The sequence below is a fragment of the Scyliorhinus torazame genome, chromosome 14 (genome assembly GCF_047496885.1).
Source record: "Scyliorhinus torazame isolate Kashiwa2021f chromosome 14, sScyTor2.1, whole genome shotgun sequence".
Lineage (NCBI taxonomy): Eukaryota > Metazoa > Chordata > Chondrichthyes > Carcharhiniformes > Scyliorhinidae > Scyliorhinus > Scyliorhinus torazame.
The window spans coordinates 127,348,585-127,369,375 of record NC_092720.1 but is presented as its reverse complement, the minus strand read 5'-3'; the positions used below and the strand labels follow the sequence as shown (position 1 = coordinate 127,369,375).

At 46.5% G+C, this 20,791-nt stretch overlaps 1 protein-coding gene across 3 annotated transcripts; it reads left to right on the top strand.

The window, feature by feature from the left end:
* The first annotated feature begins 6,631 nt into the window (after nt 1-6,631).
* On the top strand, nt 6,632-20,365 carry mterf4 (mitochondrial transcription termination factor 4). 3 transcript variants are annotated; one of them, XM_072474858.1, is made up of 4 exons: nt 6,632-6,755; nt 8,859-9,378; nt 15,050-15,234; nt 19,712-20,365. In XM_072474858.1, the coding sequence occupies exons 1-4, from the start codon at nt 6,723-6,725 to the stop codon at nt 20,078-20,080; spliced, it is 1,107 nt and encodes a 368-aa protein (XP_072330959.1). In that variant the 5' UTR covers nt 6,632-6,722; the 3' UTR covers nt 20,081-20,365. The 3 variants fall into 3 exon arrangements, with proteins under 3 accessions (XP_072330959.1, XP_072330960.1, XP_072330958.1); XM_072474859.1 differs by lacking the exon at nt 6,632-6,755 and adding an exon at nt 7,290-7,879 and having other exon boundaries at nt 15,050-15,154; nt 19,712-19,865; XM_072474857.1 differs by lacking the exon at nt 6,632-6,755 and adding an exon at nt 7,304-7,879.
* Nucleotides 20,366-20,791: the final 426 nt, after the last annotated feature.

Genomic DNA, 20,791 nt, shown 5'->3' with positions numbered 1-20,791 from the left:
TCTGTTGTTTGTCCAACTGATGTGTGGTTCTGCCCGTTCTTTGACCGCTCTCTGCCTGTTGTACAATTGGAAGCATGACCACAACATTAAGAGTAGTTTTATGAATACCATATTCCTGTTATAAGCCTCACTCTCACAAGGAGTCTTTTTTGAGTGTATGGGCTGTCATGAACATGAATTATAGAATCCCTACAGTGCAGAAGGAGGCCATTCAGTCCAGCGAGCCTGCACCGACCCTCCAAACAAGCATCCTACCGAGGCCGAATCCTCTGCCCTATCCCCATTACCCCACCAAAACTTTGGACACTAAAGGGCAATTTAGCATGGCCAACCCACCTAACCTGCACATCTTTGAACTGTGGGAGGAAACCTGAGCACCTTGAAGCCCACACAGAAATGGAGAGAATGTCCAAACTCCACACAGTCACTTGAGGTCGGAATCGAACCCGGGTCCCTGGTGCTGCGAGGTAAGGTGGACAAGAAAATGTGGCTTGGCTTGCTGCTGACACAACAGAAAATCTCAGTATAAAGGGCAGCACTGTAGCACAGTGGTTAGTACTGTGGCTTCACAGCGCCAGGGTCTCGGGTTCGATTCCCAGCTGGGTCACTGTGTGGAGACTGCACGTTCTCTCCTCAGAAGCTGGAGCAGCTAGCGGTGGAGCTAGAGGAGCAGTCCATCGCAATGGTAGCGGAGATCGGGATGTTACAGGCCCAACAGAAACGACTGCTAGAGAAAGTGGAGGACCTGGAGAACCGTTCTCGGAGGCAGAATATCCAGATCGTTGGTCTGCCAGAGGGGAAGGAAGGAGCGGATGCTGGTGCGTATGTGGGGAAGATGTTGGAGAAACTGATGGAGGAGGGTTCGCTCCCCAAGCCGTTGGAGGTAGACCGGGCCCACAGGACGCTTATACGTAAGCCCCGAGGGCGATGGTACGGCTGCATCGATTCCTAGACAAGGAACGCATCATGAGGTGGGCCAGGCAGATGAAACGGTGCATGTGGGAAGATGCTGAGATCCGGGTGTTACAGGACTTGGGAGCAGATCTTGCAAAAAGTAAGGCGAGTTTTAATAAAGTCAAGGCAGCCCTGTATGAGAAGAAAATAAAGTTTGGACTGCTTTACCCGCCCCGTCTATGGGTGACCTATGAGAGTTGGGAGCTGTACTTTGGCTCGCCGGAGGACGTGGCGGAATTTATGAAGGACCCTAAACCTTGACTGGAGAACTGAGCTAGGAGTGATGTTTTGCTTTGTAAAAACCGTAGATTTTTAATTTAATTTGCGATGTTCGATAAGATATTTGAGATTCTGTTCGATAAGATGTTTGAGATTCGGCATGTTTAATTCTTTTTCTTTTTTCCGGTCTTTTTCATTTGGTTCTGTTTGAAAGTGTTTGACTAGATAAGATTTTATTAAGGGAGGAGGGGTGGGCCTTTGTGCTCGGACCTTGGGAGGGATTGTTTATTTGTTTCTTTTGCTCTTTGCCATTGTTCTGGAAACTTATACTGAGGGGGGAGGGAACCAGCAGGTGGTACGATGCTCGGCGCAAAGGCGGGAGCTGCCAGGCTAGCTGGGTGGGCTAGTCCCCGGAAGCAAAGTGGGGGGTGAGCTGAAGATCAATGTGGGGGGGGGGTAGACTGCTGATGAGGGGACTTTCAAGGTATTGGAGGAGGAGAGTGGACAGCGGTAGCTTCCGGAGGCGGGCCAGGTGAGGTGCGGGGCATGGGCCAAGGGCTGGCCTAGGAAAGATCATGGCTGATCGACCGGGGAGGGGGGTATAGTGTCCCCTGACCAGGTTGGTCACGTGGAACGTACGTGCGCTGAATGGGCCGGTCAAAAGGGTCGGTGTGTTCGCACACTAGAGACAGCTGAAGGCGGATGTGGCCATTTTGCAAGAGACACATTTGAAGCTGGGAGACCAAGTTAGTTAGATTGAGGAAGGGATGGGTCGGGAAGGTGTTTCATTCGGGACTGGACTTTAAAACGGGGGGGTAGCAATTCTGGTTAACAAAGAAGTGGCATTTGAGGTGGGAAAGCTGGAGGTAGACTGGGGGGGGTGGTAGATTTATTATGGTTAGTGGGAATCTGGAGAGAATGGCTATGGTGTTGGTGAATATATATGTCCCAAACTGGGATGATGTCACGTTTGTCAGGAGGGTGCTGGGGAAGATTCCGGACCTGGACTCGCAGGGGGAGATTTTAACACAGTTCTAGATCGGAGACTAGACCGGTTGAGTTCCAGGTCGGGAAAGGTGTCCGCAATGGTGAAAGAGCTGCGGAGGGTTCATGTAGCGCATGGGAGGGGTGGATCCGTGGAGATTCGGGAGGCTATGGAGTATTTATTTTACTCCCATATGCACAAGCTGTATTCATTTTACTCCCATATGCACAAGGTGTATTCCAGGATAGACTTTTTCGTACTGTTAGGTGAGGGGTGCGGGCACTGAATATTCAGCAATTGTGGTGTCTGATCACGTCCCACACTGGATAGACCTACGAGTGAGCACAGGAAAGAAAGACCCGGGGTCCGCAATGGAAGTTAGATGTCGGGCTGCTAGTGGAGGATGAGATCTGTCAACGGGTGAAGGAGGCCAGCCGAGGGTACATAAAGTGCAAAGACATGGGTGAGACTGCGGCAGGGGTGGTTTGGGAAGCACTGAAGGCGTATATCAGAGGGGAATTGATCTCGATTCGGGCCCACAGGGAGAAGACTGAATGGCGGAGTTGGACAGGCTGGTAGGGGAAATTTTATAGGTGGATGTAGTGATATTCAGATATCAATGTTCATAATCAATGTGTGTAAATGTAGTACAGTCATTTCAACACTAAATGGCTCAGTCAGATACTATAAGAACTGGTTTCCCTCCATGATGATGACTTGATGATATGATTCAGAACAGTGATCAAGCAAGACATGAATAGCTAGTGTGAGAGAAGTTAGAACTAGTTTGTTAGAATAGTGTATAGTTATATAGTTATCTGTATTGTACTTAAATTCCTTATTGTTAGTTTAATATTGAGTAAAAGGACTCCGTTTATTATTTTATTACTCATTAAATAGTTCATCTTTGAACAAGAAGACTATTGGTCATTTTATCATCCTGGTGGATTCAAGAGTAATATATATATTTTAGATATGTCATTATTTAAAATATAACTGTGGACAGGAGATATGCGGAGTCTCCAGATGAGGAGCTCCTGAAGGAGCGTCAGAGACTTCAAATGGAATTTGGGCTCCTGTCCGCAGGTAAGGCAGAGGGGCAGGCTTACGAGGGTAAAAGGGGCGGTGTACGAATATGGGGAGAAAGCTAGTAGGATGTTAGCACATCAGCTGAGGGAACAGGAGGCGGCGAGGGAAATTGGGATGGTAAAGGATATGAGAAGGTGGTGATGGACCTGGGGGCAGTAAATGATGTGTTTTGTGAATTCTATAGTCGACTTTATAAATCGGAACCCCCAGCCGGGGAGGAGGGTATGAATCTAATTCTGGGGAGGCTAAAGTTCCCGAAGGTAGATGAGGAGCTGGTGGAAGGCCTGGGGGACCCTATTAGGCTCGGGGAGGTGATAGACAGATTGAGGGGCGATGCAATCGGGTAAGGCCCCCGACCTGATGTATACTCAGTGGAGTTCTACAAAAAGTTTTTTGGGTTACTGGGGCCGCTCCTGGTTAAGGCTTAATGAGTAATTGGGAGTGCTCTCTTCCCCCTCCCCCCAACGTTCTCACAAGCATCGATCTCTCATTTTGAAGCAAGATAAGGACCCAGAGAGCTGTGGATCAAACAGGCCAATCTCCCTTTTTGAACGTGGACGCTAAATTGCTGGCAAAGATCTTGGCCACACATATAGAGGACTGCGTCCCAGAGGTAATCGGGGAGGATCAGACGGGATTTGTGATGGGTAGGCGCCTGACGTCCAACATTAGACGGCTCTTGAATGTTATTTAAGAGGGGCGTGAGGTTGAGGTGGTAGTAGCCATGGATGCAGAAAAGGCCTTTGACTGGGTGGAGTGGAAGTACCTATGGGATATTCTAGACAGGTTTGGGTTCGGGCAGGGATTTGTGGATTGGGTCCGGTTGCTATACCAGGCTCCGGTGGCGAATGTAAGAACCAACCGGATCTGGTCAGAATATTTTAATCCTTGTAGGGGGACAAGACAAGGATGTCTGCTCTCCCCACTGCTGTTTGCCCTGGCCATAGAGCCCTTGGCAATGGCCCTTGGGTCATCAAATGTCTGGCGGGGGATAGTGAGAGGGGGGGGGGGGGGGAGGAGCATTGGGTCTCTCTCTACGCGGACGATTTATTCCTTTATATCACAGACCCGTTTGGGGGGGTGGAATTATGGAGGCACTGGAAGAATTGGGCCGTTTTCAGGCTACAAGCTAAACATGAGAAAGAGCGAGGTGTTTGCAATTCAGGCACGAGGGTAGGAAAGGCGGCTGAAGGAGCTACCTTTTAAAGTGGTGGGGAAGAGTTTCAGGCATCTGGGGATTCAGGTGGCTAAGGATTGGGGGCAGCTTCACAAGTTAAATTTTGGTAGAGCGGTGAAAAGGGATTTCTGCAGGTGGGACATGCTCCCGCTGACACTGGCGAGGAGGGTGCAGACGGTGAAGATGACAGTCCTCCTGAGGGTGCTGTTTTTTCAATGTCTCCCGATTTTTGTCCCAAAGGCCTTTTTTAGGAAAATGAATACAGTGATCTCAGGTTTTGAGTGGGCTAGTAAAACCCCGGGGTGAAGAAGGCACTCCTGGAACGGGGTCACGGGGAGGGGTCTTGTCCCTCATGAGTTTTATTAACTATTACTGGGCGGCCAACATATCGAAGGTCAGGAAGTGGGTAGTGGGGGGGGGAGGGGTCGGTTTGGGAGCGAGTAGAGGCGGCATCTTGTAAGGGCACGAGCTTGGAGGCTTTACTAACGTTGGGCTGGAGATGGATTTTACCGGGATGGAGGGACCCGGAGCCTCCAAAGTCAGGCGTATGAGTTAGCGACATGGCAGGGTTTCTCAGTCTGGAAAAAATTAAGTTCGCCTTGAGAGGTTCAACCCAGGGGTTCGCCCGAAGGTGGCAGTCGTTCATCGACTTCTTTAAGGAAAATTGAACGTCAGCAGTAAGGGGGGGGAGGAAAATGGGAGGCATGGTAGTGTAAGACGAAGGACAGGGAAGTGAATATACGGGTAATCAGGAGATAGGGCGGCGGGGGGTGGGGTAGTAGGGTATGTTATTTTAATGTTGCATGTGTCGGCCTGCTCGGTTGTTTAAGAAATGTTAAATTGTTAAACTGAAAATTACAAATGCTTCAGTAAAATATTTTCTTAATAAAGGTAAAGATTATTATTATTAAGTGAGTGTGCTAAATGAGATGGCAAAGCCTAAATATTTACAATGAGGCTACAGGTCTCAAAAACAGGTCTTTCTGCCATATCCTTTCCATCGCCGTCGTTTGTTTACCCAGCTTCCCTTTAAATGCATCTGTGCATTGTCTCAACTGCTTCTTGTGATTACATGTTCCAAGTTGTCACCACTCTGAATAAAGGAGTTTTCCTGAATCCTCTCTTGTATTAATCTTATATTTTTGGCTCCTTGTGGATTTCTTCCATAAGTGGAAACATTTTCTGTATGTCTCCCCTATTTTGAACTTTAAAGACCTCGATCACATTATCCCAAAGAAAAATGGCACCACCTATACTTGCTTTCCTGATTAAAGTACATTCTTTCAGTTTTGCTATCATCACTGTCAATCTTTTCACAATTTTCAGTGCTGCCATAGCTCTTAAAAATATAGAAACCAGAACTGGTGGTAGCACTGCAAGGGTGACCTAACCAAGGTTCAATATAAGGTTAACAATCTTTCTACTTTTCAATTCTCCCTAGAAATGCATCTGTGCTTGGTTTGCTTTTTATGATTATTATTAGCTTGGGTAGTTACATTTAGGTGAATGTGTATTCTCTTACTCTACTAAGGTTCTTATAGTCAAGTAAAATGCAGCTTTTGACAAATGCACCACCTGACGTCACTAGATTAATGGCTAAAGAAAGCAGTACTGAGTAGTCACACTATCCCTTCATGGGGCAGCATGGTGGTTAGCACTGTTTCTTCACAGCGCGAGGGACATGGGTTTGATTCCTTGCTTGGGTCACTGTGCGGAGTCTGCACGTTCTCCCTTTGTCTGCGTGGGTTTCCTCCCACAGTCCAATGATGTGCAGGTTTGGTGGATTGTTCACGCTAAATTGCTCTAGTGTCCAAAATGTTAGGTGGGGTTGCTGGGTTATGGGGATCGGGTGGAGGTTTGGGTTTAGGTAGGTGGCCTTTCAGGGGCTGGAGTAGACCTGATGGGCTGACTGGCCGCCTTCTGCACTAAATTCTATGAAAGCGCAAATGTTATTATTGCTGTTCATCAGATTTCTTTATGCTTAATGCTCTATCAGTTTCAGCTAAAGTGCAACTTTAAACAAAATAATCAGTTTTCTTTCCTCCTCATCCCGCCTTCCACAAAATATATTAATCTGGGTAGTTACACAACTGGGGAACAACTCCACTGTCAATAGATCATTGTACAATCCAGGCAGCCAATCCAAAACTGGCCTTTGCTTCGCATTACAACCACACAAATTGGACCTGCCAGCAGGCAGCAGGGGGAACCTTGACATCTGGGGCGGAACATTCTTCCGGGGAACGCGTTGTTGGAGAGTCCCAGTCGCCGACGGACACAGACAGAACTGGTCCAGCAATGAGGCGGAGGCTGAACGGGGTGGCACAGCAGGTGTGAGGGGGGGTGGGGAGGGGAGGGGGGAGGAGAGAGTGGGGGGGGGGAGGGGGGGTAAAGGGGTGGTCAAGGGTTGGAGGGGAAGCGGGTAAAAGGGCGGAGGGGAGGGGGGTAAAGGGGTGGTCAAGGGTTGGAGGGGAAGCGGATAAAGGGGAGGGGGGTTGGGGGTGGAGGGGAGGGGTTTAGAGGGCAGGGGGGTTGGGTGGAGGGGAGGGGGGTAGAGGGGTGGGAGGTCAAGGGGTGGAGGGGAGCGGGGATAAAGGGCGAGGGGTGGTAAAGGGGGCAGGTGACGGGGGGAGGGGGTAAAGAGTGGGAGGAGGAGGGGAGCAATGAGAAGGGGGAAGAGGGGCAAAGGGGGAGAGTGGTTGGCGGTAGAGAATGGGGGGATAGAGAGTGGGGGGGGATAGAGAGTGGGGTGGTGGGCATAGAGAGTGGGGGATAGAGAATGGGGGGTGGGGATGGGGGATGGGGATAGAGAGTGGGGGGGGGATAGCGAGAGGGTAAAAGATGAGGAGGGAGGTAGAGAGAGGTAAAGGAAGAGGAGGGAGGTCGAGGAGAGGGTAGAGGACAAGGAGGGAGGTAGCGAGAGGGTAGAGGATGAGGGATGAGCAGAGTTGGGCTGAAGGAGGGAGGGAGAGGGACACTGAAGGTGCTGATTCCATTGTAAAGTAATCTAGAATTGTGACAATAAAAATATTGATTCCCGGAGCCCGTGTGAGGGGCTGACTCTGTGGGGGTGGGTGTTGATCAAGATATGAGGGGAGGAGGAGGACTGTATTTAATAAATACTTTGGAAAAGAAGAGTTGAATCCTATAGTGCTTGATAATGAGATGAATGGTGGGAGGAGGAGCTGGATGAGGGCCTGTGGGCCAACACCCTGGGCAAGGTGAACCCCTCCTCATCATGTACCAGGCTCAGTTTAATTCAGTTTAAGGTGGTGCATCGGGCGCATTTAATGGCGGCAAGAATGAGTAAGTTTTTTGGGGTGGAGGACAGGTGCCCGAGATGTGCAGGGAGTCCGGCAAACCATGCCCATATGTTTTGGGCATGCCCGGCGCTTAAAGAATTCTGGCAGGGGTTTGCGAGGGTGATGTCTAGGATTTTGGATACTCGGGTGAAGGTGAGTCCAACAGTAGCGATATTTGGGGTGTCGGAGGATCCGGGAGTGCAGGAAGCGAAAGAGGCCGAGGTACTGGCCTTTGCCTCCCAGGTAGCCCAGAGACGGATCTTGCTAATGTGGAGGGACTTAAAACCCCGGGGTGTGGAGACCTGGGTTAGCGATATGGCGGGGTTCCTCAGCCTGGAGCGAATAAAGTTTGCCTTGAGAGGGTCCTTGATGGGGTTCTCCCGGCGGTGGCAACCTTTCCTTGACTTTCTAGGGGAGCAGTAAGTGTCAGCAGCAGCAGCATCCTGGGGGATGGGGGGGGGGGGGGTTCAGGTGGGGGTACTGTTGATACAATGTGAGTTGGGGCATGGAGACAAAACCCACCTTGTTCTGTTTAAAACATTTTTTAAAAATTCTGTTGTGTAAGTAGTTTCTCTGTAAACTTTGGGATATGTTTATTGTTATTTTTTATTATCATCTGTATTTCTATTTTTGTTATGTAATAACGCTCATTGGAAAAACTTTAATAAAACATTTATTAAAAAAAAAGATAATTTGATGAATGCTATTTTTATACATTTAGAGTGCCAATTAATTTTTTCCAATTAAGGGGCAATTTAGCGTGGTCAATCCACCTAATCTGCACATCTTTGTGTTGTGGGGGTGAAACCCACACAAACACAGGGAGAATGTGCAAACTCCACACAGACAGTGACCCAGGGCTGGGATCGAACCTGGTACCTCGGCGCCGTGAGACAGCAGTGCTACCACTGCGCCACCGTGCTGCCCTGATGAATGCTATTGTGATGGATAAATGAAATTCAGTCAGCCCCGAGTGTAACCTGCTGGGTCTCTCCACTGCCTCACTATAGGACACAGTGGAATTTCAATGGTTTCAGGCTTCGAGTCCAAACAGTGCTGTTTGTTTTTGTTAAAATGATATGTGGACTATTTCCCTTCTTTCCTCACCCTGGTCCCTGTTGTTATCTTTCAGGCTGTGCGCTTGCACTTCCTCCTCCAGCGGATCCAGCCCCCGGTCGGGTACTGGCAGCTTCCCTCTACACATAAATACAACGCTCAAAATTCAAGATCTTGGAGATACACCTCTTGTAGGTTCTCCACAGCCAGGACTCTCCGTCAGCCTGAGAAAACTTCACCTGACTCCCTTTTATCTCCAAAGATCAAATCCGAGTTTCTGGAAGATCTCCGCCAAACTGTTGCGAAACATGTTGGAAAGTCAGACATCGATGCGTCTGGGTTTGAAAGTGTGGCCGAATCCATTCTGAAGCTGGGTTTCAGCAAGGTTCAAGTGAAGCAGCTGCTTGCTTTGAATCCCAGTATTGCTGCATGGCCTCCACAAAAGACTCTCCCTGCACTTTACATGCTCAACCTCATTGGCCTAAACCAAAACAGCATCATTAAGGTCCTGGAGAAATGCCCAGAACTGTTTGGAGTGAAGGAGCATCAACTTCAGTCACGCATTGACAACCTGCAGAAGCACGGTCTGGGAGAAGGTACGGTAATGGTGATTACAGATCTGGCTGGTTTTAATTGAGTATGTTGTGTGGGAAGTATACATCATATGAAGATGGTAACCTAGATATAGTAAGCCTGCTGCATTTACAGCAGAACGGTGGGGATCACTTTATGTGTGTCTTGTCTTGCAGCCCATTCTGCACTGGCTTCGCTTTGTCATAACCATTGGTGTCTGTTGCCTCTGGGGCATTGGACTTCTCCTGTTGTCTGAGGCAAGTCACTTTATACACAGGAGTCCTTTTATTAATGAGAGATTAATGGAACAAAACTTATTAGAATACATTATTGTTATGTTTGACATGCCAAATGACTTGGATTATAAGATCCTCAGGGGTTTTGGCAGGGTGGATGTGGAGGAATGTTTCCTTTTGTGGGAGAATCTAGAACTGTTTAAAGATAAAAGGGTCACCCATTTAAGACCGAAATGAAGAGAGTTTCTTTTCTCTTGAGGGTTGTGATTTTGGAACTCTTCTCAAAAGGTGCTGGAAGCAGAATCTTTGAATATTTTTAAGGCAGAGATGGATAAGTAAAGGTTATGGGAGGTATTTGGGAATGTGGAGTTTAGGTTACAATCAAATCAGCCATGATCTTTTTGAATAGCAGAGCAGGCATGAGGGACCAAGTGACCTACTTCTAATTCATACGTTTGGATGGATTGTACAGATGGATCGTTGGCTCACAGGAATGGTGTATTGCATTGGTGTGTGACTCCCTGCGACACTGCATTGAATCGCGACACCCTGCGACACTGCATTGAATCGCGACACTCTGTTAAATAACACTGTTCATTTGAAAGTGTATTGAATAACAATGTATTTGCGATTGCCTTGTTACGATCCATCTGTGTGTGATATTGCCGAGAATAACACAATTTGCATAGGACTTACAGCTTCGAAACAGGCCATTTCTACGTGAGCTCTCTCCCACCCTTCTTCCTGGAGCCCCATCAACATGCCCTTTATTCTTTTCTCCTCCTGTTTACCAAGTGCCCCCTAAAATGTATCAATGCTATTTTCCTCGACCACTCCCAGTGGTATTGCTTTCCATGTTCTAACCACTCAGGATGAAGAAATCTCTCTTTGCATCATTATTAGTAACTCGTATATTTAAGCCCCTGCTTCTGATCTTCCACACAAATGGAAACATCTTTGCCTACCCCCTATCAAACCCTTTCATGATTTTGGAGCCTTCTATCAGGCTACCCCTCAGGTGTTCTCTTTTGTAGGGAAAAGAGCTCAGATACATATCTTTCCTGATAGGTATCGCTTCTCATTTCTGTATCACTGCTGATTTGTGTACACGTCCCCCAGATTCATCTGCTTCTCTACCCCATTTCGCAACATATTTTCCAAAGAGTACTGACATCATGGGATAGAAGTTGACCCGACATATAAGACAACCCTGTTTTTCTCCTCCCGAACGTCATGTTTTTGCATGGTGTATGGCTGTACTCCCACTTTTCAGCGGTGATATATTATACCCACATTTGCAATTTTGTCTCAATCTGTTGCCACTCCCCCCAAATGTTTGTAATTCCTGGCACCTTATATCTGGGTGTAGATCAAGCAGGCAATACTGGTTGTGCTGGGAAGGTACGTGAGGCACATCCACCCTTTATCTTGGAGTCTGATGACGTTTCAAAATGGCGACGATCCCCACACCCATGCTCGCAGTTCACTTTTATACTGGGCATAAAAGTCGGACCCCATATTTCAACGGATTTTTTTGAGGCTTCCTAGGGCAACTTATACGCTAACATCTACAGTATGTGGGCTTCATGAGGTGGGTTTCAATGAGTATCTTAAAGGAGGAAAGCAAAGTGAAGGCAGAGAGATGTAAGGAAGGAATTCCAGAACTTAGGGCCCAGGTGGATTATTATAATTGGGAATGCTCAAGTGGGCAGAATTAGAGGAATGTAGATATCTCGGCGGATTGTGGGACTGGAGAATATTGTAGAGATGGGAGGGGCTGGGGTCAGGGAAGGATTTGAAAATAAGGATGAGAATTTTAAAATGAAGACATAGCTTGACCGGGAGCCAGTATAGGTCAACAAGCGCAGCAATGATAGGGGAATGGAACTTGCTGTGGGACGTTAAGTTTACAGAAGGTAGAATGAGGGAGACCGACCTTGAGCATGTTGGAATAGCCAAGTCTAGAGGTATTGAAGGCAGGAATGAGAGTTTCAGCAGTAGATGAGCTGAGAAAGGCAGCGTTCGGTCTTAGCATCGGCGTGACTATGAGGTCAGCGGCTCATTTCAGGATCAATTATGACATCGAAGTTGCATTAGACTGATTTAATCTGAGGCTGTTCTCAGGGAGAGGGGTAGAGTTGGCAGCGAGGGACTCCAGTCCTCTTCTCTATTCATGATACTCACCCAATTGGTGTCATCTGCAAATTTCACAATTATTCTTCGGATTCCGGAGTTATTTTATAGCCAGTTTACTATCCATTCTGCTCCATATCCAACATGCCCTTACTTTAGTCATGTGTCTACTATGCAGTTCCTTATCGAACGCCTTTTCAAAAGCCAGATATATATTTTTAGAATTCATTTTTAGTAGATATCGGTGTCACTGGCTAGGCCAGCAATTATTGCCCACCCCTAATTGCCCTTGTGAGGGTGATGGCGAGCTGCCACTTGAACCACTGCAGTCTTTGTTGTGTAGGTACACCCACATTGCTGTTAGGTAGAGAATTCCAGGATTTTGACCCAACGACCTGCACTACCCTTACCTGCCCTTTCTGTAGCTTTGAAGAATTCCATTAAGTTGGTCCAGTTTGATATGCATTCTAGTTTGATAGGTAGAGTCGAGACCGATCTGCAACGGTGGGATAACCTTCCCCTGTGCTTGGCGGGCAGGGTGCAGTCGATCAAAATGAACATTCTGCCACAATTTTTGTTTCTGTTCCAGTTGATATCATAGAAACATAGAAAATAAGTGCAGGGGGAGGCCATTCGGCCCTTCGAGCCTGCACCACCATTCAATATGATCGTGGCTGATCATGCAATTTCAGTATCCCACTCCCAAGGGCCTCGTCTAGTTCCCTTTTGCATATATCCAACGGACTGGCCTCAATAGCTTTCTGTGGTAGAGAATTCCAAAGTTCACAACTTTCTGAGAGCAGTTCTTCCTCATCTCAATCCTGAATGGCTCACCCCTCATTCTTAGGCTGTGACCCCTAGTTCTGGATGTTCCCATCATCGGGAACATTCTTCCCGCATCTAGCCAGTCCAGTCCCATCAGGATTTTGTATGTTTCCCCTCTCAATCTTCTAAATCCAGTGAGTACAAGCCCTGCCGATCCAGTCTTTCTTCATATGTCAGTCCAGCCATCCCTGGAATTAGTCTGGTGAACCTTCGCTGGACACCCTCAAACTAGGAGACCAAAACTGCACACAATACTCAAGGTGTGGCCTCACCAAGGCCTTATTAATTGCAGCAAGACATCCCTAAACCTATACTCAAATCTTCTCGCTGTGAAGGCCAGCATGCCATTAGCTTTCCTCACCGCCTGCTGAACCTGCAGGCCAACCTTCAGTGACTCTTCCACCATGACACCCAGGTCTCGTTGCACTTCCACTTTTCCTAAACTGATATAATTCAGTTAATCTGCCTTCCTGTTTTTGCCACCAAAGTGGATGACCTCACATTTAACCACATTATGTTGTATTTGCCAAGTATTTTCCCACTCAGCCAGCCTGTCCAAGTCACCCTGCAGTATCTTTGCATCATCCTCACAGCACACACTGCCAGCCAACTTACTGTTATCTGCAAATTTGGAGATATTGCATGCAATTCCTTCGTCCAAATCATATATTGTGAACCCTGCGGTACCCCACTAGTCACTATCTGCCACTCAGAAAAGGACCTGTTTATTCCCACCCTCTGCCAAACAGTTCTCTATCCACATCAATACATTACCCCCAATATCATGAACTTCAATTTTGCTCACTAATCTCTTGTTGGAACCTTGTCAAAGGCTTTTTGAAAGTCCAGATACACAACATCCAATGGTTCACCCTTGTCCACTCAAATGGTCACATCCTCAAAACATTCCAGGAGATTTGTCAAGCGTGATTTCCCCTTAGTGAATCCACGCTGACTTGGACGGATCCTGTCCCCATTTTCCAAATGGTCAGCTATTTCATCCTTAATAATTGACTCCAGCATTTTCCCCACCACCGATATCATCCTTTATATGGGCGGGTAAGAGCTTGAGAACTCATAGGGCAGTCCTTCAAAGGGATAGACAGCCTGGGGGCCTTGTGTTGCCGAACCTGATGTTCTATTACTGGGCAAGTGATGCAGAAAAGGTGTTGGGTTGGTGTAATAATCAGGGGCTACGTGGGTGCAGATAGAATTGAGGTTATGGGGTGGAGGGGGGATCTGGCCTTGGGGTATTGGTGACAGCCTCGCTCCCGTTCTCATTGACAAAGTATCGTCCAATCCAGTGGTTATTTCCACTTTGAAGATATGGAGACAATTTTAAACTGAGGTCAGAGTCGAAGCTGGCTCCCATCTGTGCCAATCATCTGTTCGAGCCGGCGAGATTAGATGTCATGTTCAGGGGGGTGGGAAGGGAAGGGAAGGGGCTGGAAAGATTTGCGATTTGTTCCTGGGGGGACGGTTTGCCAGTCTTGAGGAATTGAGGGAAAAGTTTGGGCTCTCGGGTTCAGATTTATTTATACATCTCCAAGTTCACAACTTGCAAAATGGAGTTTCCCGACATTTATGTGGCACAGCCAACCTCTCATATGGACAGAATTCTTTCGGTCGGAGGAAGGAGCTTCGAGGATTTATGGACGGATTATGTCAGAGGATTTGGTGCCAGTAGTGGGGTTAAAGTTAGGTGGGAGGAGGAGTTCGGACCCATTCTGGGTTTCAACTTGTGGAGTGAGGCCTTTTGCAGGGTGAACTCCAGGTCCTTGAGCACGAGGCTTGGTTTGAGCCAACTTAAAGTAGGGTTTAGGGCACACCTGACCAAGCACAGAATGATTTGCTTCTTTGTAGGGGTGGAGGACAGGTGCAAGCCCTGCTCAAGTGGGCACATGTTCTGGTCCTGTCCCAAGCTTGTGGGTTTCTGGCTCTCTATTAGCACCATTGATGATTGAGTTGGAGCCCTAGTGGCCATATTTAGGGTATCAGACTCGCCGGAGTCGCAGAAGGGCTCGGGGGGGCTGATGTCCTGGCTTTTGCCTCGCTGATTGACCGGAGGTGACTGCTACTGGGGTGGAGATCGGCATCTCCACCCAGTGCCTCGGTGTGGCTGGGAGACCTGATGGAGTTCCTAATACCTCGGGAATGTCAAGTACACCGAGAGGAGAGCAATAGGGGGCTCTCTTGGAGATGGCTGCCGGTTATTGTTAATTTCATGGAATTGGTCACTGCTAGTTGTCAAGGGGGGAGGTGGGATGGAGGAGGGGTTAGGTACTGCAAGGGGTTGTGGTATGTTAGGGATTTTGTATGTATGTGTCTATTCTTTCTGGTTATTTTGTATTGTATAAAATGAAAAATTTGAATAGAAGTATTTTTTAGAAAGTTTGATATGCATTGAAGTGATGGTGTCAGAGTGCAGAAATATGTTGTGTACTGGGACAGTCTGCAGGTCCTGGGACAGATTCTCAGTGTACATTTCCTTTTTCTCTAGGCAGTCTACAACGTGTCTTGCTGCAATCCCCGCAGATCCTGAATCTCTCTGCCAAGCAGGTGAACAACACAGTGCGCTTCTTCAAAGACAAGTGTATCTTCACAGGTCAGCAGATCATAATAATCCTCCGCACTTCACCTAATGTCCTTTTTGAGAAATTGGAAGAATTGGAATATAAGTTCCAGGTAACGAATGCATCCTCGTCAGGCTTTCTTGTGTTAGACCATCCTGCTTTATTTATGCGTTCTCTTGCCCCCTTTTCTCCTTTATTAGCTTGATGGACAATCCTTTATGACATTATATAGATTTCAAATTAGGTGTTTGTAAAAAGTTGTACTTTCACCAGGAAATGTTTAATGGGAGAAGTTAAAAACTCTATTTAAAAAGTCTTAGAGTTGTAGCATCTGGGATGCAATCATTCACACCGTACTCTATTGCAAATGACATTTAAAAGGCATTAATCTTGGTTGTTACAATCATTATGTCTTGTGGATTTTTCAAAATTCTAGTTCCTCAGCCTGTTAAATGTTAAAAATCACAGTGCGCAGATTGAAGAGGAGTCGTCTCTCCTGATATCTCAGTCAACATTCATCCCTCAACTAACACCATCAAACCGAATTTCTGCATACATACACTTAATTCATTTCATTGCTCTCTATTGCATTTTATTGAGAAAATACTTCCGTACGAACAATAACTGGCCAATGTAATTCTTTCTGGATCAAGCCTTATGGCAAATTCTAATTTGATTTTTATGTTGAAAATTATTCTTAAGAATAATTCAGGAAAAATAGAAAAGCAGAATATAACTTAAATCAACATCCTGGGGGGTTACCATTTATCCGAAACTGAACTGGACTAGCCATATTAATACTGTGGCTACAAGAGCAAGTCAGAGGCTAGGAATCCTATGGCAAGTAACTTCCCCCCCCCCCCCCCCCCCCCCAAAGCCTGTCCACCATCTACAAGGCACAAGTTAGGAGTGTAATGGAATACTCTCCACTTGCCTGGATGAGCGCAGCTCCAACAACACTCAAGAAGCTCAACACCATCCACGACAAAGCAGTCCGCTTGATTGCTCCCCCTTCCACAAACATTCAAACCCTCCACCACCGACAAACAGTGGCAGATATGTGTACCATCTACAAGATGCACTGCACAAACTCACCAAGGCTCCTTAGACAGCACCTTCCAAACCCACAACCACTACCATCTAGAAGGACAAGAGCAGCAGATACCTGGGAACCCCACCACCTGGAGGTTCCCCTCCAAGTGACTCATCACCCTGACTTGGAAATATATTGCCGTTCGTTCACTGTTGCTGGGACTCCTGGAATTCCCTCCCTAACAGTACTGTGGGTGTACGTACACCTCAGGGTCTGCAGCGGTTCAAGGCGGCGTCTCACCACCACCTTCTGAAAGGCAACTAGGGATGGGCAATAAATGCTGGCCTAACCAATGTTGCTAACTTGCTGTTGTCTCTTCATTTGGCTCGGTTTAATTACGTTTGCTCAAGAGTCGCCAGGTATCTTTCGATACTGCCACAAGGTTCAGAACCGAATACTGATCAAAGACTCGATACACCAGTTAGTAAGTTCAAAAGCAATGCTCATTTATTTACACACAGTCAAATCTACTGATGCATAAAACTCTACAACCTAAACTATCACTATTACTAAAAGCCTTTACTTAGCTTCGGGTGCCCACTCAGTCAGAGGAACAATGGCTGTTTCTCGGTTCTGAGGCTGCTGGGTGAGCTGTTTAGAGGATAGCAACTAGGAGCGTCTATCTCGTAGTGTGCGTTGACTGGGAACTTACTTGGTCTGGAGCAGCTTTGGCGGGTTTCCTCGCTGAGAGCCAAGGCCAAGAGAGCGATTCTCTCTTGGGAATCCTTTCTATACCCAAAAGGGCTTCGCGTGCTTTTGGGCGGGCCTTGAACTTGGCCCCAATTAATTAGGCTGTTTCCCAATCGTTCCTATCAATTTTCCTCCAATAAAGGGGTGCGTTGCCTGGTTGCTGGGCGTGTCCTCGGCCGTTGGTCTGCTTTGTTTTAGTCTCCTCTGGCGCCGGGATGTCTGGCTTAGCATTGTTTACCTAAATGTTGTCTTTTATTCCCGGGGATGGCTCATTAGTATGGAGATGGTTCTGCAGTACCGGTCCTGTCTGAGAGCTAAGGCTCTAATCAACAGACAGACCTTGCACCTGCTTGCTTTTTCGGTATTGTCCAATTCTCCCTGCGTTCTTTGCAAGTGTCCATTTTGTAATCGGGACTTGGCCATCCCAGATGGCTACACCAACGACACCCACATCCCGTAAATGAATTTTTAATTATGTAGAATGACTGCAGAATGCTGCAACAAGAATCACAAAACATCAACAGGCAGGTACAACAAGTAATTAGCAAGACAAATGGAATGTTGATATCTATTGCAAAGGGGGTGGAGTAAGTAGGGAAGTCTTGCTGCAACTGTGCAGGGTACTGTTGTGACCACACCTGGAGTACTGTTTAGGTCTCCTTAAATAAGGGAGAATATAATTGCATGGGAAGCTGTTCAGAGAAGGTTCAGGAGGCTGATTCTGGGGTTGAAGGGTTGTCTTACGAGGAAAAGTTGAACAGGTTGGGCCTTTACCTCCTGTAGTTTAAAGGAATGAGAGGCAATCTTATTGAAGAATCTTATAAGATTCTGAGGGGTCTTGATAGGGCTGAGCGGATGTTTCCTCTTGTGGGAAAAACTAGATCGAGAGGGCATAGTTTCAGAGTAAGGGTAGCCCATGTAAGACAGCAATGAGGAAGAATTTCTTCCCTCAGAGAGTCGTTAATCTTTGGAATTCTCTGCCACGAACAGTGGAGGCGGGCGTCATTGAATATACTCAAGACTGAGTTGGATAGATTTTGATTGAGACGAGGGTTATGGGGGACAGACAGGAAAGTAGAGTTCAAGCGGCCACAATCCAATCAACCATGAACTTACTGAATGGCAGAGAAGGCTAGAGGAACCGAATGGCCTACTCCCCTGCTCCTATTTCTTACCTTCTTATTAATATTTACATTACTAATACCAGACTTTACATTTCCTCCTCCCCATCCCCCAAGTAACAAAATCCATTCCAATTTTATAATTGCACGCAAATATTCCTCAACTAAAATCATGGCCAGGTCTTGGACAGGTGGGTAAATAGAGCAATCTCTAACCTGTCTTAGATTGGCATACTTTCTCTGTTCATCTTTCATCGGCCTGCACTGGACCTCTGTTGTGAAGCAGACATAAGGAGTATGCAGACATCTAGATAGGTTGAGAAGTGGGCAGAAGGAGTATAATGTAGGAAAACGTCAAGTTGGTCACTTTGGCAGGAAGAATAAAAAAGCAGAGTATCACTTAAACGGAGAACGATTGCAGAATTCTGAGGAACCCGTTCGTAATGCGCATAAATGCATCAACAGAAAACAATAAAGAGAATGAGATATTTTTAAATACAGAAGGTTTTGAGGACAGTTAAACAGTGGGGAGATCTTTCAGAGTCTGCACCTGCGCATTGACCCAGGTGCCTTTATTCTGCAGTGTAAAATTCTAAGGTACTGCAGGATGTGCTTTTCTGAAGTAATAATAATAATCGCTGGTCACAAGTAGGCTTCAATGAAGTTACTGTGAAAAGCCCCTAGTCGCCACATTCCGGTGCCTGTTCGGGGGAGGCCGGTATGGGAATTGGACCCGCGCTGCTGGCATTGTTCTGCATTACAAGTCAGCTGTTTAGCCCACTGTGCTAAACCAGCCCCTACATGTGAACTTGTGACAGTGCAGCTGGAGCAGGATCCTACAAGTAACGACTTGGATTAGTGTTAACTATATTTGAAAATACTTTTACAGGGCAGTGGATAATGAGTGGACGTTGAGGTTCTTAAAGAGAGGTAGGTGACAAGGTGCAGAATTCACAGGAGTACCAAAACGAGGGAGCAGCCCATGGTGGAACAAATGGAGGAGCGTTGAAGAAGCAAAGCTGTAGAGCACTGGATAGTGTGCGCAGGGACATAGGATGGAGAGCACAGGGGTAGGGTGGGGAAAAGCAATGAGGCGTTTGAAAGCCTGGTCAGGCTACTCTAACTCCTGGGATACTACTGAATTGTGGAAAGGGCAGGTGGCTGTGGAATTATGGTTGTAAAATCATGAATGATATAAACAGTGAAGCCAGCAAGGAAATGATCAGTTGTGAGGGGATAACAGGGCTTAAAATATCAGCTCAAGAGGTGGATGATGCAGGTGAAAAATTAAATGTGGGAGAAAATGCTAAACTCAAGAGTCAAGCAATATGACAAGATTCTGAACTCTGGGCTGCATACATATAATGAGAGATGCTGGTGAAGGGGGAAAAGATATTTTATTCACAGCACTGATATTGTTCTCTTTTATCACAACATCCCATCTTTCCCCTTCCAAAAATGTTTGACTTCTACATTGTCCATAGAATCCACAGTGCAGAAAGTGGCCATTTGATCCATCGTGCCTGCACCGACCCTCCGAAAGAAGACCCCACCTATTTTCCCCATAACCCCACCCAATCCCCGTAATCCCACCTAACCTGCACATCTTTGGACTAGATAGTGGCACTTATTATGAACCCATATTTTTGCCGCGACATTAACTGTCTTCCATATTTCCCCCACAGTATGCCTACTTCAGAATGGGAATGAAACAGCCAGAAATAACAAAATCAGGATTATTCCAGGTGTCACTGGAAGAACTGAAGCATCGTCACATCTTCTTGGAGAGGCTAGGACTTTACCAGACTCCAGATAAGAAGGGACAGACTCAGATTGTAAACCCTAAACCGAAGGACATACTGACCACCAGCGAGGACTATTTCCTGGCTAAAGTGGCCAAGTCGACCTGGGAAGAGTTTGACATCTTTAAGAAGCTGCTGATTCGTGAGGAAATTGAGAAAGAAGAAATCGAGTCCTCAGAATGGGAAGGCGAAGAAGAATCGGAGGAGGAGTACAGCAGTGAGGAGGATGAGGAAACGCTTCAGGGGCAGTGATAAAAAGGTTATGTTCCAGAATGTGAGGAGAGATACTAGTGATGAAATTGGATATTGCTGCTCGGGTTTGAAGGAAAGCAGTTGAAAACTCATGAATGGAAAGAAAATGAGCAGAATTCATTACCCTTTTTGAAAAAACACACTGTTCTCTGATTCAGCCTATTTTAATCACTGGTTTTAAAAATGACAATGTAACTGTAAACAGAAATGGTGGCAAGAATTTATTGTTAATTGAATAAACATAGGTTGGGCAAGTAATAAAAATGAAAAAAGGGTTTCTTCACAGATGCTGACTGGCCTCCATATTTTCGCAACTTTATTTGGAAGGAAAGGCCCCACACCAGTGAGTTACTGAATGAGATTAACTATTATTAAAAATCACCAGTTAATTCTCAGTGAATTTCTAAATCGTATCAAGGTTTATGTGCTGAGTATTATTCTCTACATTTCAGAATACATCAAACTACAATTTGAAGCAAGCAGAAGCAAGATCTTTGCTGCAGCTAAGCAGCACCATCAATTTTCTAGTGGGAGCATCACAAACTGGGGGCACAAGCCTGTAATAAGTAAGCAGCAGCGAAGCGAACAATGTTGTGGGAGAACCATTGACTCATTAAAAGTAAATGCACCCGATTTATATAATTAAACAGTATGAGGAGCAGAAATCCAGACAAGCGAATTTATATGAAAAAATGGACAGTGATTTGATTA